We start from the raw sequence: 23,912 nt of genomic DNA on the forward strand, positions 1-23,912 counted from the left end.
GCATAGTTAATTCTGCTTTCTTCCCCCGAGATGTAGGTGCCCTTTGTCTCCACCATGTCTCCTCTCGTAAATGTTTTAATGTATAAAACGTGGACAAAACTCAGAAAAAGGCATAAAACTGGATAATTCTGGAGAAGACTTTTTGCAGTTTCCACTCTGATAAAAGTATTTTTTGCAGATGCAGACCAGGAGACTGTGTTTCTATCCAGCCTGAATTGACCCATGGAAAGAGCAAAGACATGTCTGAAACTACCTAAATGCAACCTCCTGCTCACTGTTTAATCCTGTGGTACATACCTGAGCTGAGGGTTGCTCAGGGACTGTAAGGTTGACTGGCTTTCTGGTAATAGAGCTGCAGATATCTGTTTTTAGTGGCGCATAAGACTCTGCACCTAAAAAGATTAAATACAGAAGAAACAGACAACATTATTTATCCAAACTACTATCAGGCATTTGTGTAAATGAGCAGCTGTGAAAACAACTCTTCCTATCATTGCCCTAATTATATCCTTTCTCTGTGAATTTGCATATTTTATCTCACTCCTCTACTCTTTCTCCTCTCTTCATTATGGGGGACGGTGCTTCCATTTTGATGTGGTTAAAGAAAAAAATCAAACAAACAAAGAAGGAGATGAAGGATGGAAGGGAGGAGAGGACGGGGGTGTGCTGGCCGCCTCATATTGAGTATTTTCCAGTTGATTTTGTTGAAGGCTTCTCAGCAGCGTGGCTAAATAAGCAGCGGCATGCTAATGAATGGAGAATGAGTGTGATAATTTAGCAGGCAAAGAATGGACGACTGTGAGAGATAGGAGCCAGAAAATAAAACGGAGAGGAGAGGAGGGGATTATGGGGGACGACACAACATAGAAAGTATTAAGAAAATATTTGTCATCAAACAATTATTAAAAACCTGCCCTGAAGGTTTTTTTGTCAGAGCTTTTACTAGTGTTTAGAGTAAACATGCCATATCGCAAATACCGTGATTTCATGCCCTGTACATGCAGTCAACCATGTGTTTCATGTTGCTGCATGCAGAAAAGAAGAGAGAGAGGGAGAGCGAGCGAGCTAAACTCAGAGGACAGTAAATGACAACAGAAGAAACGTATAGACTCGTGTCTGTCCTCTCTCTAAAAGGGCGATGTGACGGAGGCAGTAAACAGGCTGCGGGCTCTGAGATTATTTCTTTGTCACCAGCAGAGCCACCAGTGTTGCTGAGCACTGCTGTGGAGCAAATCCTCCTAGAGAGGACTGATTGGATTTTTGTTCCAGGGAGCCTTTTGTGTTAGCAGCATAGGGACTAGATAATAGAGGTTGATGCCACTCCGTCTCTGTGTTATGACTGGTGGATTGAGATTTTTTTGGACTTCGTGTGTGTGTGTGTGTGTGTGTGTGTGTGTGTGTGTGTGTGTGTGTGTGTGTGTGTGTGTGTGTGTGTGTGTGTGTGTGTGTGTGTGTGTGTGTGTGTGTGTGTGTGTGTGGAGCAAGGACATCGTCTGTCTTACGCACCACTTTTACTCTCAACCTTTTGCATCCTCTTTGCTTTAAGGTTGCTAAATAGGAGAACATGGTCTGCTATACCATTATGGATACCTATTATTAATAATCAATTATTAATATGATAACCTGTCACTCTGCTAAGGGGTTCACAGCAGAATATTCACCATCACAAACTGCAGTGCAGGTATACGCACGTTGCCAGGAGATTCCTCGCTGCCACGCTCAAGGTCATAAACAACCTTTTCTCCGTCTTCGCCTCAGCCCCCTCACAGCCCCCTCACATATACATGTGGAGCACGTGTCCAATGGGTGTGTTTATAGAGTGCTGTATGTATAAATGTACATTTTACACATTAATGATTTCTGTGGGGATATTTTACTCCTAATTGCTCTGCGTTCACATACATACCAGCAGTGAGGTGTGCATCCCCGGTCTTTCTCTAGGAAACTTCAGCACAATGATTGAGCCCAAGTACTTTAAACTATTATATATTAAAATTGTATATATATAATATAGTATATATATAATTCCCCTGCTCATTACACTACCCTGCTGTCCTATGACTTTGTACTGACCTCTATTGGAGACCAAGGAATGATATAGATATATTTTCACTCACCAATCCCAGACAACTAGTGTTATAACTGACTTTCAACAGAAAAGTTTAGTAAATGTATGTATGCATATATATGTATCCTGCAGTGCTTGATGTAAAAGTGCATGGAATAACAATAGATATGTAATGAGTTTTTAAACAAAACTCAGCACAATTAAATGCTGATAAATGCTATCAACAACATGGTCAAACCTGTGCAGACTTGGTTTGTATGATGGTAAAAACTGTTTTTATTGTACCTTTGCGTTTTCATTTAAAATCTGCTGTACCTGTCTCCCAGTAGTGGCAGCTCAGTGACAAGGTGGTTTATCCGGCTGTGTGTCTCAGGTCATGTAGCGACTGCCAAATTCGTCTTGACTGTTTTTTCCCCAAAGAACTAAATGTGAGATAGACGTGTTTCCCATTGTCACATCAGCTGGCATCCTGCATGTGGACGGCAGGGGGGATACATGACATGTGACATACTTTCTCACAGTCAAAGCCGGAGTCCTTGCAAGTGTTTGTCTGCCCTGGTTGAGGAATATGTATTGTGAGATGTTGTGCTTTCAGTTGTTTTTCAAAGTTAGTGGCATGAAAATGTGAAGGAAGCCAACATCAGTGGACATGATCGCAAGCAGTTCATATAATTATTCACAGATTTAACTAAGTTTAAGTCAGTGTCATTTTAGCCTTAACAGATAAAAATGTGTTTGCATTTTGTACAGTGGAGTTACACTGGGAATGCTTTATGACATCAACAATTGTTATTGTACTTTGGAGACTCGCAGTTCTTTCTACAAAAATTTGACAAAAAACAGAAGAAGGGGAAAAGAAAACCTAATAAGATGACTGCTGGGTTTTGATGTGCAGCTGCTGCACCAACACTTGGTATTGAGCTCCAAATCAATCTTAACCTCTGCCAAGTGTACAGTAAGCTGCAGGAATGATTCTGTGGAGGGATTTGATATCTGTGACCTTAGTTCTCCTTGACTACTGGCGGTGTGTGTGTGGGTGGGGTCCTGCGTCTGTTAAGTAAAGGCCGCTAGTAGTGAGAACACTCTGACCCTTCCACGTGTGACCCCCGCATCCCACCACCAAGGGTCCTGCATCCCCTGGGGAGGAACAAGCTGCTGGTTGGCTTGAGTTTTACCTGTTATTATCTGTCTGATGCTGTGCACCTATAAGCCTGGCTGCCCCCTCTGCATGACAGGCGGCTGCCGTCTCCCTTCCAATCCCACCGGCTCCCTGCTGTCAGCTACAGCAGCAATGTTGAAGTTCTCTGGCTCCCTCCACACCCAGTCTGACAGCCGCCCCGGAGGAAGGGGCACAAGAAGCAAAGGGAAGAGAGGGGAAAAGGGAGAGCAATACCATTAAGATGAGCTGTATTCCCACAGACCAAAGCCTGCCCACCAGCCATGTGCTGCGGCTCACCTGGCTGCCAGATAAGTGGAGATTAGAGGAGAGGAGCCAGTGGAAAAGGTATTAAAGGCATGCGAAAAATTCTCTCTGAAACCCCGGGACAGCTCTGGTACTTTTAGGATTTCTTGTGTCATGTTTGACATTTGATGCCGACTCAGAAAGGTCACAAAGACAGACAGTCCATGCTCGCTCTCACACAGATGGGGCAATTTTCCGTTTTTTAAATTTTTTTATATCTTTTTGCTTGTTTGTTTGTGCTGTGTACTATACCTCTCTCTGTTGCCACTGTGTATATTACAGTTTTGTGAGTTCCCTATCTAGTTAGCGGAGAATAACAGTCTGGTGACACTGGGAGGATCAATACCGGTCCGCAGCAGGAGGTAAAGCGGTCCTAATGAACTGAATTGACTGGTACTGAAATATGATCAGTATTTCTCTGGTGGTCATTATGTTCCTTATGAAGAAGATCAATGTCTCCTGTGTGGATCACTGAGTACACACAGCAGGATGGCAGGGCCAGCACTGATAGCATTCTAAATAGTTAATGAAGGATTTATTCACAATAAGGTTTGTCTGTGTGCGTGCGTGTGTCTGTGTGTATCTGTGTGTGTGTTTCTGTCATTCTCTTTGTCTCTCTTCTTCTTCAGCATTAGTAACTGATGTGCCTGTATGAGGCTGTGCTGTTCATTTCATGGGCTATCACTTTTTAAATTGGTGAATGCCTTCTTCATGGTTGATTAGTAATTCATGCGGAGCTAATTAAGAGGCATAATAGGAGAAAGACTGGTGAGATGCCTCCAACCAAAATAGGGAAACGGCAATACCCTGGACTGTAAACAGTTGTGATTGATTGTTGTAATGCGCAGCCCATAAAAGACGCTTGCGCCTCTGAATCCATCATCTTGGAGCCAGACACCCATATCTTCATTTTGCTCGGTGCTTTTCCTGATCTTAGAGCGTCTTTCCAGAAAGTTGGCTTAATGATCCCTCTGTCCTGGCTGTCTAATTCCTGGCATCATCACCTTTCTGCGTCTGGTGCGTGTGTGTGAATGTGTGCTGCTGTTGCTCAGGTTGGTGCTCGTCCCTGCCAACCATCATCACGCACACACCTGTACCAGCATCTGTCTTTTGTGCAGATTGGCACAGGTGCTGCGTTTAGATTGGCTGTGTCCGTGCCGTAAACTTAATGCACACACCTCGAAGTAATTTCTTTTTAGCTAAATTGCAAGACCTCAACGTATTCACTTTCTGCATGTTTGTTTGTTTGTCACATACATACACGCACAAACTAATCAAACTCAAAATAAGTTTTTATTTTATCTGTCCGTCCATCTGTCCGCTTTTTAATCGAGGCGTAACGCTGCAATGATGACGTGTGTACCCACAGTATAATTCCATCATCAGCATCATTACTGCTATTATCCCGTGTCTCCCTTTAATGCAGGCTAATGGATGACCAATAAAGATAGATGAGCCTGGCAGTGTGGAGCTAATAGGCAGGACATGATGTCTGGCTTCTGTCCTGACTCCAGTCTTTACCCGATCAACTGCTCCCTCAGATAAAACATTGCTCAAATATTTTCTAGAGTTCTTCTTTCAGATGTAATGAATCTTTGTACGGTCGGATATTAACAGGCCAATAGTTTGTGACAAATCAGAGCAGATTTTGTTCTATTTGAGTCACTAACTATTAAAAAATAGGTCATTGTATTTATTAAATAAATAGCAGCTTTGCTTTTAATTCTAATTATGGTGAAAGGTCAATACATGGCATTTAGATGACATTTAAAAGTTTTGATTTAAGAGGATTTTGGTGAAAGTGAAGCATGTCATTCTCTAACAGTGTTACACATGTAACCTATATATAGTACTATATGTGAAAGTGACTATGTTAGTTTCTGTGCAAAAACCTTCTTCTCTTTAGATACTCCTTGTGTGTCTCTGTGTCCTTATAGTGATGATTCAAACATAATTTGGACCTTCCCTATTCTTATACTTTAATGAACCAGACTTAGACAGTATGAAATTTCTCTTTAGTTGACTTTCTTATTGTGGCAGAATCCAGTAGAAATTTAAGTAAAATTTATAAGACTGTGTTTAGTAGAGCAAATGAAAATGACTTTATTTAAAAAAAATAGTACTGCTATTTATTTCACAGATGCACAGATCCTTTTCATAGTTACTCAGATAAACAATCTGCTCAGATGATTTATTGACAACCAAAATATATTTTATATGTCATGATTTTTACAACATCATTCCCATAATTAAGCACATCTCATTCCTCACTAAACTTTTCCTCACTACAAATTTGGGGCTGCTGTAGGGAAACGTTCATTTGTAAGTACAAATGTGATTTACATAAAGAACAGATTATAACTAAGTATATATTGAAAGTATCATAACATCTTGGATATAATTATGTTGCACATCTCTTTCTTAAAAACTACACATTTGGGAAAACTTTGCTGGAACTTCTGTTTGTAAATAAAAGGACAGAATGAATAGGAACCTTTGTATAAGGTCTGAAACTGAAGTTTCTGTGTCATAGGACAATAATAGCAGTTACACGCGCACAGGTGTTCTCACTTATTTTTATTTCATTTGACTTCTGTTAAGTTGAGCTATGCTGAAATCACATGAGTTCACAAAAAGATAGATGCCAACAGTAGTTCACTAAAAAATGAGAATTCACTCATTATCTACTCATCACTATGCTGGTGGAGGGGGAGGTGAAGTGTTTGAGTCCACAAAACACTGAAGGAGTTTCAGGGGTAAACAGCATAACAGCCAAATCCAATACAATCAACATTTAGGCTTAAAAAAGTGTAAATGACCGAATTTCGAGTCATATATGAATGTTGGAGCTTGCGGACACTTGGATGACACCACACGAGCAGTATGGAGGCATGTTGTGGTTTTTTTTTCCTGTTGTTTTATTACGTATGAAGAAGAGGTCGCCTTGGACGAAACAGTGTTTACCCCTTAACTCCTAAAGTGTTTTGTGGACTCAAACACTTCACTTCACCCTTTAGATTTTTTGGGGAACTATCCCTTTAAGGGTGTAGATTTCCTCTCATCACCAGTTGCAACACAACTAAACCACCTGTGCTTCTCGTTGTGTGACATGTGAAAAAAAGTAAGTGAGTACTTACAGAAATATGAGCAGTGGCGGCTGGTTAAAAAGGGGTGCTGGGGCGCTGCCCCCTCCAACATCGTCAGACAAAAAAGCCTGTATAAAAATGTTAAACATAAATTAAATAGATAATATTATTTTACTCATACAATGCTCCTGGTAGACCATAAGCACCTATAGCCAATAACATTTTTTTTATATGTTTGATTAACGTTTTTTTGATTTGATGTAATTAGTCGACCCTCGAGCTGACTGCCTATAGGTGGAACTGCGGCAAATCCAGTGATTTCTTTACAAAAACACCCCAGCAAAAAAAAAAAGCATAAAGGAGCTTGGTCCAGATTGACTTGATTTACAGGTTCAGCAGCAAGTGATGAGGGTGAGCTTACATCTGGGGCTTTTCCCGCTCTTGTTATGAAAGACAGAGTTGACTAACTGGATGTGGAGTAAGCTGCTTCCCCTGTTTGCTGTTTGAGAGACCTAAAGCTGCTCTGTGAAAAATGCAAACAGCATGACAGTTTCCACAGTCACAATGAGGCTACATTTTCGATGAAGGCTACAGGACTGGCATTTTATGTGTTGTGTTGTTTTTGGTGAGTCTTGCTTCAGTTTGTTTACCCCCCCCAAAAAAACGAGCCGCCACTGAATACGAGCCTCAGAGAGACGACAATCAGGCAGATTCTGAGCAGAGCGTGACTAATAAACAAACTTACAGTTGGGAAATATTTATGTGGAGTCTTTACTAAACTAAAAATACAATTACAGTAAACCGTCGTTGGATATGTATATAGTGTATACTATTTTACAATCCAGATAATGTAAAACAACCACTTACATTGTTGGTGCCCAGACAAATCAGCCTGACAGCTCATTGTTATATTATGTTTATTATTCAGTTCAAGTCTTTAGAAAAATAGGTTTCAAGAAACACAAGCAAGTACAGTTGCCTACTTACACTTCTTCTGAAGATACCATAAACAAGACAAAACCGCCTTTGACTAAACTTTGGCCTGGTTGGGAAAGAACAGGGATGTTGAGCAGTACAGTGGAGCACCATTGCATGCAATAACAGGTAAGGCAAGTTTATATGCATAGTATTGAGCACCCCACAGAAAATATAAAGGGCCCTATGATGAATTATAAAAGTGACATAGGACAATAAAAAAAGAAGCTTTAAAATATAAAATTTGAAGAGTTACATAAAAAATTTATAAATCTAATAAAAAATAAAGGAGTGAGAGTTATAATGCACTGTAAGAACTTGGCCATTTGAAAGTATTTAGCATTGATTTAAAAGAACAAAGTGTTGCTGCTCTCGGAGCTTGTTCCAGATGTGTGGTGCAGACAAACTGAACGCTGCTTCTCCATGTTTAGTTTTGCATCTGGAGACAGAAAGAAAACCTGTCCCAGACAATTGAAGAGGTCTTGATGGTTCCCAATGTGGCAGCAGGTCAGAAATGTTAGTTTGTTGTTTGTGTTGAGCTGTCAAGATGGAAATAGATTTGACAGAAGCTGAGATGGTACCACATGAAGACTGCAACTGCTCATTATTAAGTAATGATATTTATGTGGAAAGGAATCTATCTGGAATGATGCACAGTATAATGACAGCAACTGTGAAAATTGCTTGGAAATAACTAGTGCTGATTTTACAAGAAATATAGAGCGTAACTTTAAAGTTGGAGTGAAAAAATTACTTTGACTTGTTCACAGTGCTTTGGGGGGTTAATATGAAGACCGGCGAGTTAAGAAAAATACTTTAAAATAAAATACATTTGGGTAGCTCAACTTTTATTGTGTCTGTAGGCAGACTTCCATCTTTGCTGCACCTCCATGAACTCAAACTTAATGAGAAAGTTGTTGTTTGAATTTTGATTGAACTTCTCCAGGCTGCAGGAATTTATAACATCACATGGGACTTTTAAATGCAGCAGAGTTCTCCTTCTAAATGCCGGCCACTTCAAAGACTGAGAGCAACACAAACGGAGCAGCCTTATGGTGACAAGCCCTGCCTTGAAGACAGGAGAGCCACTAAACAGAAGCTTAGATTAAAAGTAATCCTCTGGTTGACTTGTTCAGAAGCTGCTCAAATCTCATCCATCACTCTCATTCCTGTTAGTTTGTGGGATCTGACAAAGAAGCTGCGTGCAGATATAAGAAACGACCATGACTCAGCTTTAAAGAAACTATGAATATAACTAGAATGGCACTCAGCAGAGCGCATACTTCCACCAAGGCCCAGCAGTCCCCTTAAATTTAGTCAAGCTGCACCAAATCCTACACACTTATAGATATCAGTTTCCTCAATATGCCAGATTTCTTTCATCAACATGCACATGATCGGAGTTATTCCCATTGTTTTGTTTATTTGTTTGTCTTTAAATGAGTGGTGAACAAGCATCATGGGGGATGGTGGCAGGAGAAACAGGCCTAATCCTAATCAACTAAATACCTCAAACTAAATATCAGAGAATAGCAGGGGGTGGGGCTCCATATATTTCATTATCAGTTACTTTTCAATTACAGCAGCTCGAGCAGAACAAAACTGTTGGTGTCATTTATCGACTGTGGTGCTCTCCATTAGAGTAAGAACTGAGGGAAATCCATCCCGTTGTATAGCCACCCGGCTGTCGTACAATAACAAAGACTTCATGGCCTTAATTCTGTTTTCTGTGATACAAGGAGCAGATGAGAGGTGCACACCAGGAAACATAAAAGCTCACGGAGAACAATGAAATCTGAGCAGGCAGGTAATCGTCTCGGTTGGCTTTTCTCATATAGAAAAGATAAAGTGGGAAGTAATAAGTGTCTAAATTAAATGAGCCCAGGTTAATTAGATGTCCCGCCTCATCACATTAAGTGATTCCTTTGGTTTTTTTTTTATATATTGATGTTTTATTGGTATTTGTGTAAATTCTAATACTTTCTAAGTGTTGAAAGAATTACGATCATATAATAATACTAAAATTGTGGAAAGTGAGCATTGTTTCTTATGTTCCTGACAAAAATAATAACAAATAATAAAAACATGTTTTTGAATATTGCTGCATCTCACCAAGTTCCTGTCATGTCTATTATTCATGCCTTGATGAAAAGCCCTGGTGATGTGGACCAGACAAGAGTAGCCGAGCGCAGACACCATCACCAGCCCCCCCCCCCCCCATGTGTATATATTTTTTTAATACTTTGTGAGAAAAAAAAACTGTCAACCATATCCAAAGTGCAGGACCAAAGAGAAGTAAATAATGTATGCTTTTGTTCGATTCTTTGAAGACGATATGTGCTACGCGTTGCCCGTTTCAAATGTGGAAGATTTCAGACCTCTGCACAGAACAGATTTTGATAATCAGAAGGTGTATCTGGTTCACAGAACTGAAGAGAATGGCAGCGCAGGCCAGCCGTGCGAAGCTCAGATCCTTGCCCTTGCAGGTGAGTTGTCCTCCCGACACGTCACATTTCCTCGTCCTCATCGCTGCCTCTCACTGTCTGACCCTGGGACGCGGACGTGCACGGAGCTCGGACATGTGTCGAAGCGGCTCCTTTTGTCCGATCTGTCAGGACGTGATCAGCTGGAGTCTGACACTGATAGCCACAACGTCCTCGGCTGTGGCTAGCTGGGTATGCTAGGTAGATGCTAAGATAAGTTTGGTAGGTAGTCATACCTCGTCGTCTGCGCGTTGCAGATTTTTTTACACTCACTGTGTCGCGTTGCCTGAGTTAGCGCTTTCGTTTCTACTGGGTAGTGCTGGTTGTTTCGCTAAATACGTGGCATGCAACATTAGCCAGTCACATCGGTTGTTTACAACATGAAGCTAGCTGCCTGCTAGCTCCGTGTGTATTTGTTCCGCGTTAGCATGTTAGCGTTGACGCGCTCGTTAACTGCGTGCAGACGCAGAGATGTCGCTACATGTTAAACACATCTGACAGTCCGCGGATGATCCACTGACAATTCTGCACAGATTTGGTCAATGTGCTGGAGACGTCAGCCAGGGGCTGCGGTGGGTTTGCGGTTAGCCGGTTAGCTTGGCTGGGCTTATCTTTCGGTCTGAGCCACAGAGTGGATGCAGCGCTGCAGTCATCGCCGCGTCGAGGACACATCCGTGCACACAACATATAGGTAACATGTCAGCGTCATGTCTGTTCATGACAGTGCGTCATGTCGAAGTGCTGATGCCTTCAAGTGAAAATGATTTGCTTGACGTTAGCCGCTGGTTTGCCCACTGACGTTTTCAATGCTCGATCTTTAACAAGCTACATCACTAATCCCCGAATCTGAGCTGTCTGGGCTGCAGGATCCGTCCGACCTGCCTGACACCCTCACAGCCTCGGTTCATGTTCAAGCGCGGAATGATCAGGACGAACTGTAGCTCATGTCTCTGTCAGGCTTTCATTTTATTTAACGAAGAAGGCTGATGTTAGTTTAATGAATGGAGAGAATAAACGTCCTCGGCCCGAGTAGGACAAATGGATGAAAGAGTGCGGTCACGTTTTGTTAAAATCCATCTAACTTTTTGGAAACTTCATGAGTTTCTCTTTACTTCTATTTCTGCACTTTACAGATACAGTAGAGGAATTTGAAGACAGTATAATGCAAAAGAAGATGAAAATTCCCAAGATGTCCATCGAGAATTCAGGAAACTCTATTGAGAACAATTTTGGAGAAGAGAGGTTGCCACTCAGGCATAAAAAGGTAGGAGCCCTAAAATAAACCACTAGTTGTATCTTTCTTTTTTTTCTTTAAAAACATTTATATGATTCTTTAAAATGTAATTAAAGTCAGACCCTTTTGTTCTGTATGTGTGGATGCAAAGTTACTTTAAATAATATATTATAATAAAGTATCCCACTTAGATTACTTACATTAACATTCTTTTATAATGTCAGTGAGGACCCTCAAATTTGGTCATTGAAAATATCTAATAGCAACACTGTGTGACTGTATCTCACTCGCTGATGTACACACAGACAGTAGTCTTCTATTTAAACATTTCTGTTAATGACACATGTCACAATGTCACATTTCCATAAACTTGGATGACACCCAAAATCCCCTTCGCTATTTTTACCATATGCTGGATTAACACAAATTCAGCACTCTGGACAGCTGCCCTTTCACAGACAAATCCTCTGAGCGGCTCATCAAAGAACTCTGTGACTCCTCTCCTCCCAGTTCCTATTGAGATCCACACAGTCAAAACAAGCTGTTTGCAGTCAGTCACGTCATCTTTATCTGTCACGTCATCTGTTCTGTCTTCAAAGTTTAAGATGGAGTCATATTCAGTCAGATATTCTAATCTATTCTAACCCCCCTACCTCCTCCTGGCAAATTTTTGTTATGTTCATATTTTGAACTTTCTAGTTATCACAGTTCAAACATAATATCACCAGCCTGTCCACTGCCTATATTGACATTTGTTATTTTCCTTAGGCCCTGTCTCAGGACCATGGACGCCCGCTGTCTAACTCATCCAAGAGCCTTGCAGCAGTAGTGGCTCGCCTTGAGAGAAATGCAGCCAGCTCCTGTATGGAGGGTGAAGAGGACCTGGATGAGGACCGGCTTGCTGAGGAGGTAGAGGATGCAGAAGATGAAGATGAAGATATGGAGGCAGAACATCAGCAACATCATCATCAGCAGCAGCAGCAGCAGCAACAGCAGCATTTGGAGGTGGATACAGATTGTGTGTCAGAGGTAGCTGCAGCTGTGGTTCCTAGAGTCTTGTATGAAGAGCTGGTTCACAGCTACAGGCAACAGGAGGAGGAGATGAGGAGGCTGCAGCAGGAGCTGGAGAGAACCCGCAGACAGCTCGTACAGCAGGCCAAGAAGCTGAAGGAATATGGCAGCTTGCTGACAGAGGTCAAAGAACTGAGGGACTTCAACAGGAGGCTGCAAGACGTACTTCTTATGAGATTGGGCAGCGGTGAGAGACCAAGACCATGCACACCAACATACAAACCACTGGTGTCACAGTTTAACAGTAACCTTTAATCCACTCAGTCACTTTGAGAAAGTGTCTCAATCAGTCAGACTCTCACCACTGGGTATATACAGCAAGTTGGTATAATTATGTAGATGGGAAACTGCAATCCAAATGCACAGAACATTTATTCTTACACCAGTCTGTCTTGGACTGTGATATCCCGGAGTGGACAGTTACTGCAAGAGGATATGGGTCAAAGTGCACACAGTCAGAGTACTAACTGTTTGTCTTACACGATGCAGCTGGGGATCTTCTATCACACAATCTTCATCATCTTCTAGATGGTCCAAATATATATATTCTTTTAAGAATGTATTGTCTGTTTTGGCTCAAGCTCCAAGTTTTAATGTATTTTTTGTCCTTGGAAAATGTAGATGTATTTATAGTTTTAAGTGCAACTAAATACTCAACTTAGTGCTAAATTTTCATGTTAGGTGGGAGGATGAACCTTAAACAGGATGGTGGTTGAGTCCTCAGCAGTCCTTTCAGCACTATATGAATTTTAAAGATCGCATGTAGCAGTGTGACTGTTGTGAAGAGTAGATCAATTTGCTGTTGTACAACCTGCACCTTAGATTCACTCTATTGTACTGCCCAGTGTCACATACAATGTCTCAACAGGTCCATAACAGCAACTGTTTCTTAATCGAGGAACTCTTCAGATAGAAAAAAGAAGAAACCTTTATGAATTGAATGTAGATGGAATTTAGAGACCTTGCATACCTTGTAGCTGAGGGTGCATTTAAATCTGTAGATGTGAGAATGAAAATTAAGAAACCACCAACAAAACAACACTAAGATTAAATCCTACACAGGAAGTTGAATCAGATTGACCAAAGTGTGATTAAAAGAGGTGTCACTGCAGCCTGCAGTACAGAAACTCAACCTTTGCCAGATGCTGGTGTTAACAGCAGCCCCACTGTAGATCTGGACAGAGGCACCTGGCTACTGGCTAGACAATCTAATGGACAGGCTAAAGATTAAAGCACTCCAGGGTGCTGTCAGGCTGGGGATGGAGTCCTCTGACCGATATTAAAACTCGTCGGCTACGATGGAGCTTAGCGTGGCCAGCCACCAAGCCAGCTTAGTTACTGGGCTAAAAAAAACGCCTGGGAAGCAGGCAAACAAGCTGGTGGGCACTGTTCCAGTGTTAAAGATCTAAAGACAGTTAGTGCAAGGATTAAGGTGCAACAAATTGTTTACAGCTAACACATTGTCCAATGTTAATGTTCTCTGTATTGTTTTAGTGTTGACAAAAGTTGATGTTTGACCTCAACTCAACTCAAACTCAACAAGGGTTGACAGCTGTGGACTTGTTACTTGTATCTCCGTAATGTTAAATGTCTCTTTTATATCTCCCCTTGTCAGACTAATAAAGGTCATCTAATCCTGTTTTCAGAGCCTATGCATGACAATGGCACTCAGACAATCAAGGCTGAAGTGGTTGAGCCCATTGTTGACACCCAAGAGACATGCAGAGAAGAAGCCAACACCAGTTCCAGCTACTCACCCTCACCTAGAACAGTATACACCTGCAATGATGGAAAGGTAAGTCTCACTACACTAAAGGACACATGGATTTCCATGATCCCCCTCCAGCTGGCATGTGATTACCACCTTTTCAACTGTTTTGTTTTGTTTTTACTCATCAAATCACATCCCTGCTTATCTGCTACCAAACCCTCCACATGGTCCCTCTCATGTTCCCGTCTGTTCTCATCACATTCATTGTTTTTTTCTGATTGGCAAAATCATTCTTCCAAATGTAAACACAAGGATAAAGATGAAAGATGCCATCACTCATTTATTGAGTGACAGGCCTTAAACATAATCCAACAGATAACAAATGAATCAGATGTTTTCTGATGCTGTTAAAAGCGTGATGTTCTGTCATCAGTCCACAGTAAAGCAGGCCTTCAATTTCAATAATTTAAAGGAACACAGCAAATTCTTATACATCCACCTCTTCAGTTATATATTTCAATGTAAGTGTAATTTATATAGTCTAAAATGACATTACACTTTGGGCCTTTTAAGATGCACTTGGGGATAACCTCGATAACACCTGTGTCCCTTTAATAGTCCTAAACCCTTCAGTTCCCTCTCTCTGTAAATCTGTCTCTCTTCTGGTGGGTGACCGTGGGAACTAGTCTGATTTTGTAGGAAATGCATAATTTCCTTTACACCGGTGAACCTGGGAACATGCCGTCATAGCTGATCAGTTCTTACCCCCTGGCTGCCCTACCCTAGCAGGTAAACAAGGTTGAGAAGATTATTATTGTTCCTGCAAGCCCAGCCAGCATCATCAGTGTTTATTAGCCTGTTAGGGTTCTTTACTCCCCCCACCGCTGTAATTCAACCAGCGTCCTGTTTCTGATGACAGGGGGGGAATTGGTACTACAAGCTCTGTGGCCTGCAGCCACTTCAAGCGTGAAGAACACTTGCAAATTAGAACTCTCCTACATCAGGGACCCCATATTAATTATTTGCAAGAGAGGAATTTAAAGTGACTGACAGGTTAGCCCTAGTGAGAGCGTGAGAGGGGACAGAAGATAGAGAAGGATGAGGAGAGAGATAAACGAGAGCAACGGGGAGGGAGGATGAAAACAATCTTGTCTAACTTGAGGGCAGTAAAAAGCTTGTCTGCTGGCCTGGGGCCTAAAGCACATTAGCTGCACAGGGAAAAGCCTTTTGGATGCTAGCCTAAAGACTTTACAGTGATAAGAGAGCAGAAAAGGGAAAGGGAGTCACATATGCTCCCTGCTGCATTAGCTCACCTAGAAGACCAGGGCAGTCTGCCTAGGCTGGCAATCGGCTCGGAGTGTTTGGTGCATGCTTATGCAACATGCGGTGACAGTGTGTAGAGAGCTACAAGCAGAGGTCACTGTCCTGGTAATCCAGGCTACATGCGTCGTGGGGTCTCTAAGTTGGTGAAAGTAGTGCCGTTTGGGATTTGTAATTTGTTCTAAGTGGGAGCTGGTTCAGATGTGGTTTTCCATGACTATATTATCTTGCTTGTTCATTTAGATCAGTGGTCGCCAACCCTTCCATCACGATCGACTGCTCAATGTTGACAGTCTTCATTCTTGATCCACGCTCTGGACTCACTGGCTGCGGTTGCTACGTGTCCGCTATTGGTGGCAGAGCTGCTGGTTTATCTACTGCATTTCCTTCATTACAAGTACTAAACTAAATGTGAGAACACCTCGGTATTAAGAACTGCATCTTCCGGTCTTGTGATAACAATCAACGCCATGTTAGAACCAAGCATAGACTGTTTATAAAAAGACATTAATGAACAAATGAATGGATTCAAAAAGTGAAATGCTGGAGTGCTTTTACTTTGAAACGGGTTCAGGAAGTGTGGTTGGAAACATACGTTTGTGACATAGACAGTGTGTTTTTTTTGGAAAATATCATGGGTGGTAGATCTCAGCTCTCGTTTGGAATGAAAAAGTGATCTTTGGCTCGAAAAGGTTGGTGTCCTATTTTCCTCCACTAATGGGACAGACAGATCATCAGTGGGTAATCATGGTTGGGAATTCAGCACGAGCAAATAAGAAATTGGAAATAAGACTGCCCCACATAGAGTAGTGCATTGTCTACATAAAGGTATCAGCATGTTAGTTTTTTAATTGAAGTAATCATAGCTGCAATGCAATAGACTTTTAAATATTTCTGACACTATGCAGATGGCAACACTGGATAAATAGATGTAGATTTTAATTCTGAAATGCAGTCTTTACGTTGGTGAACTTTCCTCTCCACAGGTACACCTTGGTGGTGGAATTTGGGTTGAAGAGGAGAAATGGCACCAGCTCCAGCGGACCCAGGGAGACTCCAAGTTCACAAAGAACTTGGCTGTAATGATCTGGGGCACAGAAACCCTCAAAAACCGCAGTGTCACAGGAGTGGCCACCAAAAAGAAGAAAGATGCTCTGCCCAAACCTCCACTGTCACCCAGCAAGCTGAAAATCGTCAGAGGTAAGGTTCTGAGGTTTAAGACCATAAAATCAAAATTATGACAGAGATGAATCCTTGTTCTGAAGGACCTCGTGTAAACTGAGACGAGTTGGAAAACATCAGGTGCAGAACAAGTGATCTTCTTTGCTCATATCCTTTCAGTCATTGAATTATATTCATTAGGCACCAGATAAAGATAAGATCAGCAATTTTTAATTCATTGTATTCTGACTGCTAACACAAACTCCTTCCCCAGAGTGTCTGTACGACAGAGTGTCTCAAGAGACAGCCGACAGTGCAGAGATTACGCAGAGATTATCCAAAGTGAACAAATACATTTGTGAAAAGATAATGGACATCAACAAGTCCATCAAGAACGAGGAGCGGCGGGAGTCCAAGCTGCTCATCAGACAGACAGTCAAGATGGAGAACTTCACCTACGATGGCATGTAGTGATCAACTGTTGTCACACCAGCGCCTTCTGCCCCCAGTGGTTCACAGGATATTTAGGGGACTCTGATATGGGTGGTTGGGGGATATTTATAACAGTTTCAGGAGTTGTTTTACTTTGACACATTGGATTGGTTATTATGTGAAATCTTTACACAAATAGACCTCTTCCCACCTCCCAACAGAACCATTACCTTCCTCAGTGCCCAGTTTCCTCATTGGCTGACAGACAGCTTTACCCAGCAGTCAGAAGTTGAACATATGTGGATCAGTTTAATATGAGCTGGTGTGAGTGTTTTTGTTGTTTTGTTTCAAATTTATCGTGGAATTGGTACAGAGACATGGTTTATTGAGGTGTATGCATTTGTGTCAAAGGAGAGATAAGATGTGATTGTGAAATTAATTTATTGTTCTGTGTCAGAACATAATCTTGCGTCATTAAACTTTTAAAAAGTAAGAGGTTATTTCCCTAGACAAAGTCTTCTGATGCTATAAAGATGATGATGCTAGCTTGCATTAGATTTTAGACATGGTCGGATGTTTGGTGACGACCCTATCACCGTGGATACTTACTCACTGATGGTACTTAATGCATAGAATGCAACATTGTCATCTCAAATGTTTAAGTCTTAATTGGTAACAGCCATATAACATTTTGCAACAATTTTGTTGCTCCGTGAGCTGAGTGAGTGTGTGCACCCCCTTAAAATGTAGGTCAATCACAACAAATCCCTTTATTAAGATGAGGGCTTACAGGGATTTAATAGGAAGAATGACTCTAATGAAGAGTCTATGGAGTGCTATGTTTGTTTTGTTTTATATGTTGACCTTTTAGTGGTGAACATTTGCCATCACTGAGAGAGCACAAGGAGAGAGGGTTTGATGGCATTTTGCTGCGTTACTCTTAATCAAACATGTCACTTTCAGACGATCTGACTGTTTAATGAGTTGTAGTGATACAGGCATGTTGATGCCGAGAAAGGCCTTAAAATGGATTTGGCAATCACCAGGGGACCTGTATGCCCCTGGGTTTTCTAGTAAGCTGTGATTGTAGATGTATAGTAAGCTCAAGGGATGAAGCTTCACCTGCACTTTGCTGTGAGAATGTAAGTGATGGCTAGGTACTATTTTTCTGTGTGATTCACGCTGTTGATCTGAGCCGGGCAACTTTCTGCCCCCTCCCCCCATCCCGCTAAAAAATGCCCGCCTGCTCGGGACAGCGCGGGTGAGAAAATCAGAGTGCAGCTCTGCGCGGCTCAGGTCATCTTTGTGTGGAAGCAGTGTTAGCTGTGGGTAAAGCTGTCTGAAAAACTGTTGCGCTGTTGAAGTTGTGTGGGCCTGCTGAACCCTATAATAACCCCCTGTTTTTTATGCCATGCCACCGTGGAACAAAGTAAGGTCGCTCCAGTGACAGCTTCCTCTGAGCTATGCCATCAGAACTTTGAAAATTGTCCTTTTTTCTTATGTTTTTTTTATGTTTTTTTTGTCTCTCTCCGGTTGTTTTATTGTTTTGATCCAAAAAGGTTTGTGTGGCTGTCTGCAGGCTGGAACTAAAATGCTGCAGATTGAAATCTCAACTGTGACCTATAGCTGTGGCTAACTGTGAATCTGCTGCAGAGCTGCCCATCAAGCCTCTCTCTTCTTCACACTCTAGATTCTTGTTTGTCGGTTGGTTTATTTCTCTCTATCATTTTGTCTGTCTTGTTTTATTTTTGTTATCCCAACAGTTCAGATCAGACTTTTGTTAAGCTACCTTATGTTTTGAGGATATTTTAGTGTACATAAAACACATCTTTTTATTTTTTCCACCAAACATGGATGTTTCAGTTTCTATTAATATTTTCCTGTTACGGTTTTAAGGTTCTGGTCAAGTTTTGGTTTAAATACTAATATATGTTGTAATTCCATATTACCTAACAATTTCTTGATTCTTTTTATGGTTCTGTATTTTTCTTTGTTTTTTATTCGTATGAATTGTTGGCTTTAAGCTTGATATTGTATCCAAACGTAGATCAATGGAATCTACAAAAAATTTAAAATGAATCTCCCTTTTTTAGCCAAAGTGATCTCTATGAAACGAGATAGTTTCCATAACAAAATTTTTGACAGAGCCCAGACATTAAGCTTCATTCACAACGTGGTATTTGATGCCTCGTTTAGAATCTAGCCTCTAAATATCTGCCACAGTAAGGTGAAAATCAATATTGTTAAACTGTTGTACTCTAGCAATTCGATTGACACAAATCATTTACATGGAATGCACTTTAGACCTCTGGGCAGTTTCTTCAATCCTAAAGAAATGCATTTGTGGTATTTGTCCTTTTTTAAATGTCTATATAGATTAAGGCCTAACAATCATTGCATTATCATGGAGCACCTTAGAACATTTTGGTTTTGGTTTTTATGGAAAGAATAAGACATGAGGTTTTGTCGGTCAGATATGCCCCTGACATGCCAAAGCTCCTAGCAAGCTTCATAGATTTAATATTTCCAAAGAGAATTTTGAATCTTTTGGGCACTTACAAAACCAGATGTCCATGAGTGAGATGATGTTGAAACTGGATTCCATATCTCAATCATGGCCTCATGAACAATAGATGGCTCACTTGACAAATTGACAAGCAAAAGCCAACAACTCTTTTATCAACATGATCAGTTTTCAACCAAAACAATTGTCACCGATCTTAAGATATTTACCTATGAAATGTGCAAGATGACTGGAATATGTGCTTTAACTTGTTGTGTCAAGATGCTGGTTATGTGTAGATAAGACTTATTATATGGAGATGATTGTGTATTTTTACAAATGAGTGGTAATTGTAAGCCAAACCATTGAAAGCTGAGATCAAGGTAAAGAAGGGGGGTGATGCTGACTGAGCAATCAGCAGGGTTTGCACAAAAAATGGCTCATGCCAAGCTAAGAGCTTAGTGAATCTTAAGCCACCAAAATAGTGACACGTTATTGATATATTTTTTTGAGTTCCTAAAAAAGTCTCCTCTTTTAGTGTCCTTTAGTTTTCCCCTGTACAAAGGAACATGTGAGATGTGTGTGTGCGAGCATGTATTTAAAATACATGCCATTTAAAAGAAAAAAGATTTCTGCTGTGCAAAGCAACCTTGCTGAAAAGTCTGACACATTGTTGTGTATCGTGTTTGTGTTTGTTTCTTTGTTGTTTGATGCCAAAAGGGGGTGTGGTTTCAAAGGCTGGTTTCCTGGAGCGTGATTACGACTAATCCTTTAACTAAAACCATCTTCAGTGGATGAAAGCTGCATGGAAATACTGTTTTTAACCCAGATTTGGCTTCATCTGTGATGACAAGGCCAATCTCTATCAAATGTACCAAGTCACTTGTAGAGGAGCAGTTTGGGATTTAGCAGCATATTAGTAACATACACCAACACATAACCTGGCAGATCCATCAATGGATACTGTCGGCTAGTGTGTCTCTGTAACAGCACCAGACCTTCCAGTACTCTCACTGTCACTCAAGTAGAGATAGGAAGAAAGTGTAACTTCGCAGGATCTGTGATCCTCTTCCTGTGCCGCCTTTAGGTCGTAACTCTCCTGACATTTATATGGAGTAGATTTTAAAATACTTATCAAGACAATAGCAGATCCTCCTCCTAGCTTGGTGTTTTGGGGTATGTTGTGAACAACTTTCAAAGCTCTAGAAGTAAGAGAGCTTATGTTGCATTATGACAGTTTCATTGGGAAAAGAGATCAGTTTCTAGCTTCACTGTGTGGAACAAGATAAATGGCATCTCACAGTTTTTGCAACCAAGGGTTCACAAGAGCCATTAGTGTTTGAGCCTCAGATACAATGTCCCACTTACTTCTAAATGAGACAAATGAGAGGAACACATTGCTAGGTCTATATTTTTCTTAAGGTTATCAGTAACTTTGTATACAATCCACAAACCGGTTCTACTTCATCTAACTTCACCGTCCTACCTCATTGTTACTCTGGTGTTTGTTTGTCAGTGACTGTAAACTATGTGTGTATATTAAAAAAATCTATAGGAAAAGGTATATCTGGTTACTCTCAACATGTATAGCATATAAAAGTTGTAAAACACCTTAGTACAGAAATATCATTCTTAAGAGAAATCAGTTTTATTACGAGCTTAAAGATGCTGCTGTAAAGGGGTGTCTGCGTGAGGGGTCGTCTCAGAATATATATACCTTCGCTCTTTGCTATGTCGTGCAGTTGATCAGTGGTTGTGTTCTGTCTCTGTATTGCATTCTGAGATTTTTACTGGTTGACGGTGCTACCAGCAAACAGTTCAAAAACTGATCTATTGGACCTCAAATGGTGCTGTTTTCTATGTTTTTATCCTCATACAGCTATGTTTTATTCAGGTGTGTCAACCGCCACTATCCCCTCAGCTAATCAAATTTTAAGCCAAAATATTTCGCAAAACCAGTAACCCTGCTATTACTGTATCAACTATATGCTATCCATCCAAATATTGTAGATAGTGAATATATCCTCAGCTGTGAGTTTCAGAAGTACCTCAGAACTTGCTTATTTTCAATGGATGCATCTGCTTCTAGGACCTGTGGTCTACCAATATCACATTGTTGCAGTGTATTTTTCAGATATATGCATTTTTAATGGTTAGATCAGGTTACACTATAGATATAGTATGTGATTATTAACTCACACTCAAACGACTGATAAACCTAAAAGATACCACTGTTCACTGGTTTCATGCCAGGTTGTCAAAGGAATTCTCAGTTGGAACGGGAAATGTATGTTACAGTAGAAGATGTCCTCAGCTAAGTATATATACATATATATACTTTGAGTCAAGCTTAGTTGTTTTACAGGAGACAGATTCCATTGGTAGGTCTTGTTTATGGACTAAAAATAATACAAGTATTATTAAGAGTAATTCGGTTGAATTAATTAAATTTGTCAAAAAATCTTATAGCTTTCACTTGAGATTCTTCAGGTTACTGTTTGGGAAGTCAGTTTTGAAATAAATGTATCTGGTTATAATTTTAACCTGCGATTCCCGAGTAGTGTATCTTTGTCCCTGGCTGCTGTTTAAATAATTTAAATGTACTTTTCTCTGTTCAAAATCAGAATTTTGTCCATCAAATTGTTTATGATTGACTAACTGTGAGCTAAAGTCACATGTACAGCATCATTCAGTGTCTGAACTAATTATACAAAAAAGTGCATTATAGTTTCCTTTGCCCTGTGCAGTGACACCAATGGAATCTTTTCTGCACCAAAGTGTTTAATGTATGTTGAGTGTTTTGGTATGTATGCATTTGTTTCCTTGTTTTTGTTTTTTTTACTCTGATCATGTCTGTGAACATGAAACGTTGCTGGGGAATTTGTTTCTACTGTGAGAAGTGTGTGTTCGAATACAAAGGAGTTGGTTTCATGGAAGAACTTAAGCCATCCGTTGGACTGTTCTCATAATGGTTCAATTGTAAGCTTTGCTCTGGTCCAGGGATTTGACCCAGAGAGTTTTGTGTGTAATTGAATTCCTATGCAGGTGTTGTGTTGTGATCGCCTAGTACCACATCACCGCTGGGTGGAGGGTCAGCCAGGGAGAAAGGCGACTGGCCAATGTTCAAACCTTTGAATGTGTCTGCACAGCCTTGAGATTGAGTCGAAGGGGACAATGGCGATATGACAAATCCATACAGAGTTGAACTAAACAGGGCTGTTTGGGTATGTACCGGTCTGTAATAGTTTTAACGGCATTGCAATGATCATTAGGGGAAGACAGGGTTATCACTGTATGGATTATCTCCAGCTGATATGATAATGTGAAAAGATTTTCAAGACTATTGCAGTGAACACTCCCTCACCCTACTTCAGCCTCCCAGAGGCACAACTGTACATTTACAGAAAAGTATATGCGATAGACAGTGTTCATGTCTTTGCTAAACCGGCCACACCTCTGCTATGCGAGCAACTCTTTGACGCTTAGCATCCTGTTCTGTGTTTTCTCTTGCTGCATTCAGGAACACCTGTGTAATGTATAGATAAACTGAAATAAATCCAGACTTTTATTCTATCAGCACAAACCTCTTCTTGTCTTTTTTGTCATTTCTTGCCTCGTGTTCTTTTATCCGAATGAACTACAAGATAAAACCCATGTCGGGAACTGAAAGCTAAGCTAAGGTTGAAACCACTCTGAACGTTTGTCTTTTTTCTAACAATATGTTGAAAATACTTCTACAGGGCTGACAATGCCACACTACCTCCATCATAATGAGGCTGAGTGAAAGTTCAAACAAGGAGACGGTTTCATTCATTCACAATTCTCTATCTTTCTGTTTCTCAACCCTTTGGATCAGCTATGTGTGTTTACAGTAAACCAATCAGATATCCCCACAACGTCAATGAGCTAATCACTGCTGTGACTCTCCCTTCACTCCATTCACCTCCAGTCTTCATGACAAGCTCAGCAGAGATAACTTATCATTGCATCCAGATCTTCTCTATTCCCTTCATCCTATCACCATCACCACAGTGTCCAGACCCCTGAGGAGTCTCCCCTTCTATACACAGCCTGACCCCCTTCAAATATAGTGGGGTCTAATTGCCAAAGTCTATCATGTCTATCATATCTCTCGCTCTCTCTCTTGATTGCACTGTATTTGTGTTGGAAAAGTTCAGAGAAATATAACTTTGGTGCCCTCTTAAAGAAATTTTGTACCAATATGTGTATTTGCAAAACCACAGTCAGCACGTGGTTAGCTCTGTAAAAACACATGCACTTATAAACCTGGCTGGTTTGTACATCGGTACATCTTTTTTTTTTTGGCAAAGAACAGTAACATCCTAGAGTTACTTTACTTTAGCTCCTTCCTGTCCCTAACCCTGTATCCATTGGACATATGTGAG

General features: G+C 40.8%; 2 protein-coding genes across 8 annotated transcripts in view; both read left to right on the forward strand.

Moving 5' to 3' along the window:
• agbl4 (AGBL carboxypeptidase 4) overlaps positions 1-23,912 on the forward strand; it is a 256,311-nt gene that overhangs the window by 176,831 nt on the left and 55,568 nt on the right. The gene's annotated exons all lie outside the window — the stretch shown is intronic.
• bend5 (BEN domain containing 5) lies at positions 9,436-23,089 on the forward strand. 7 transcript variants are annotated; one of them, XM_069522084.1, is made up of 7 exons: positions 9,813-9,895; positions 10,019-10,077; positions 11,208-11,338; positions 12,077-12,566; positions 14,026-14,174; positions 16,397-16,610; positions 16,846-23,089. In XM_069522084.1, exons 3-7 carry the CDS (start codon positions 11,237-11,239, stop codon positions 17,040-17,042), a joined length of 1,152 nt encoding a protein of 383 aa, XP_069378185.1. In that variant the 5' UTR covers positions 9,813-9,895; positions 10,019-10,077; positions 11,208-11,236; the 3' UTR covers positions 17,043-23,089. The 7 variants fall into 7 exon arrangements, with proteins under 7 accessions (XP_019936923.2, XP_069378185.1, XP_019936926.2 ...); XM_020081364.2 differs by having other exon boundaries at positions 9,436-10,077; XM_020081365.2 differs by lacking the exons at positions 9,813-9,895; positions 10,019-10,077 and adding an exon at positions 10,110-10,296.

This window comes from Paralichthys olivaceus, chromosome 3, assembly GCF_024713975.1.
Source record: "Paralichthys olivaceus isolate ysfri-2021 chromosome 3, ASM2471397v2, whole genome shotgun sequence".
In the NCBI taxonomy this organism is placed as follows: Eukaryota; Metazoa; Chordata; class Actinopteri; order Pleuronectiformes; family Paralichthyidae; genus Paralichthys; species Paralichthys olivaceus.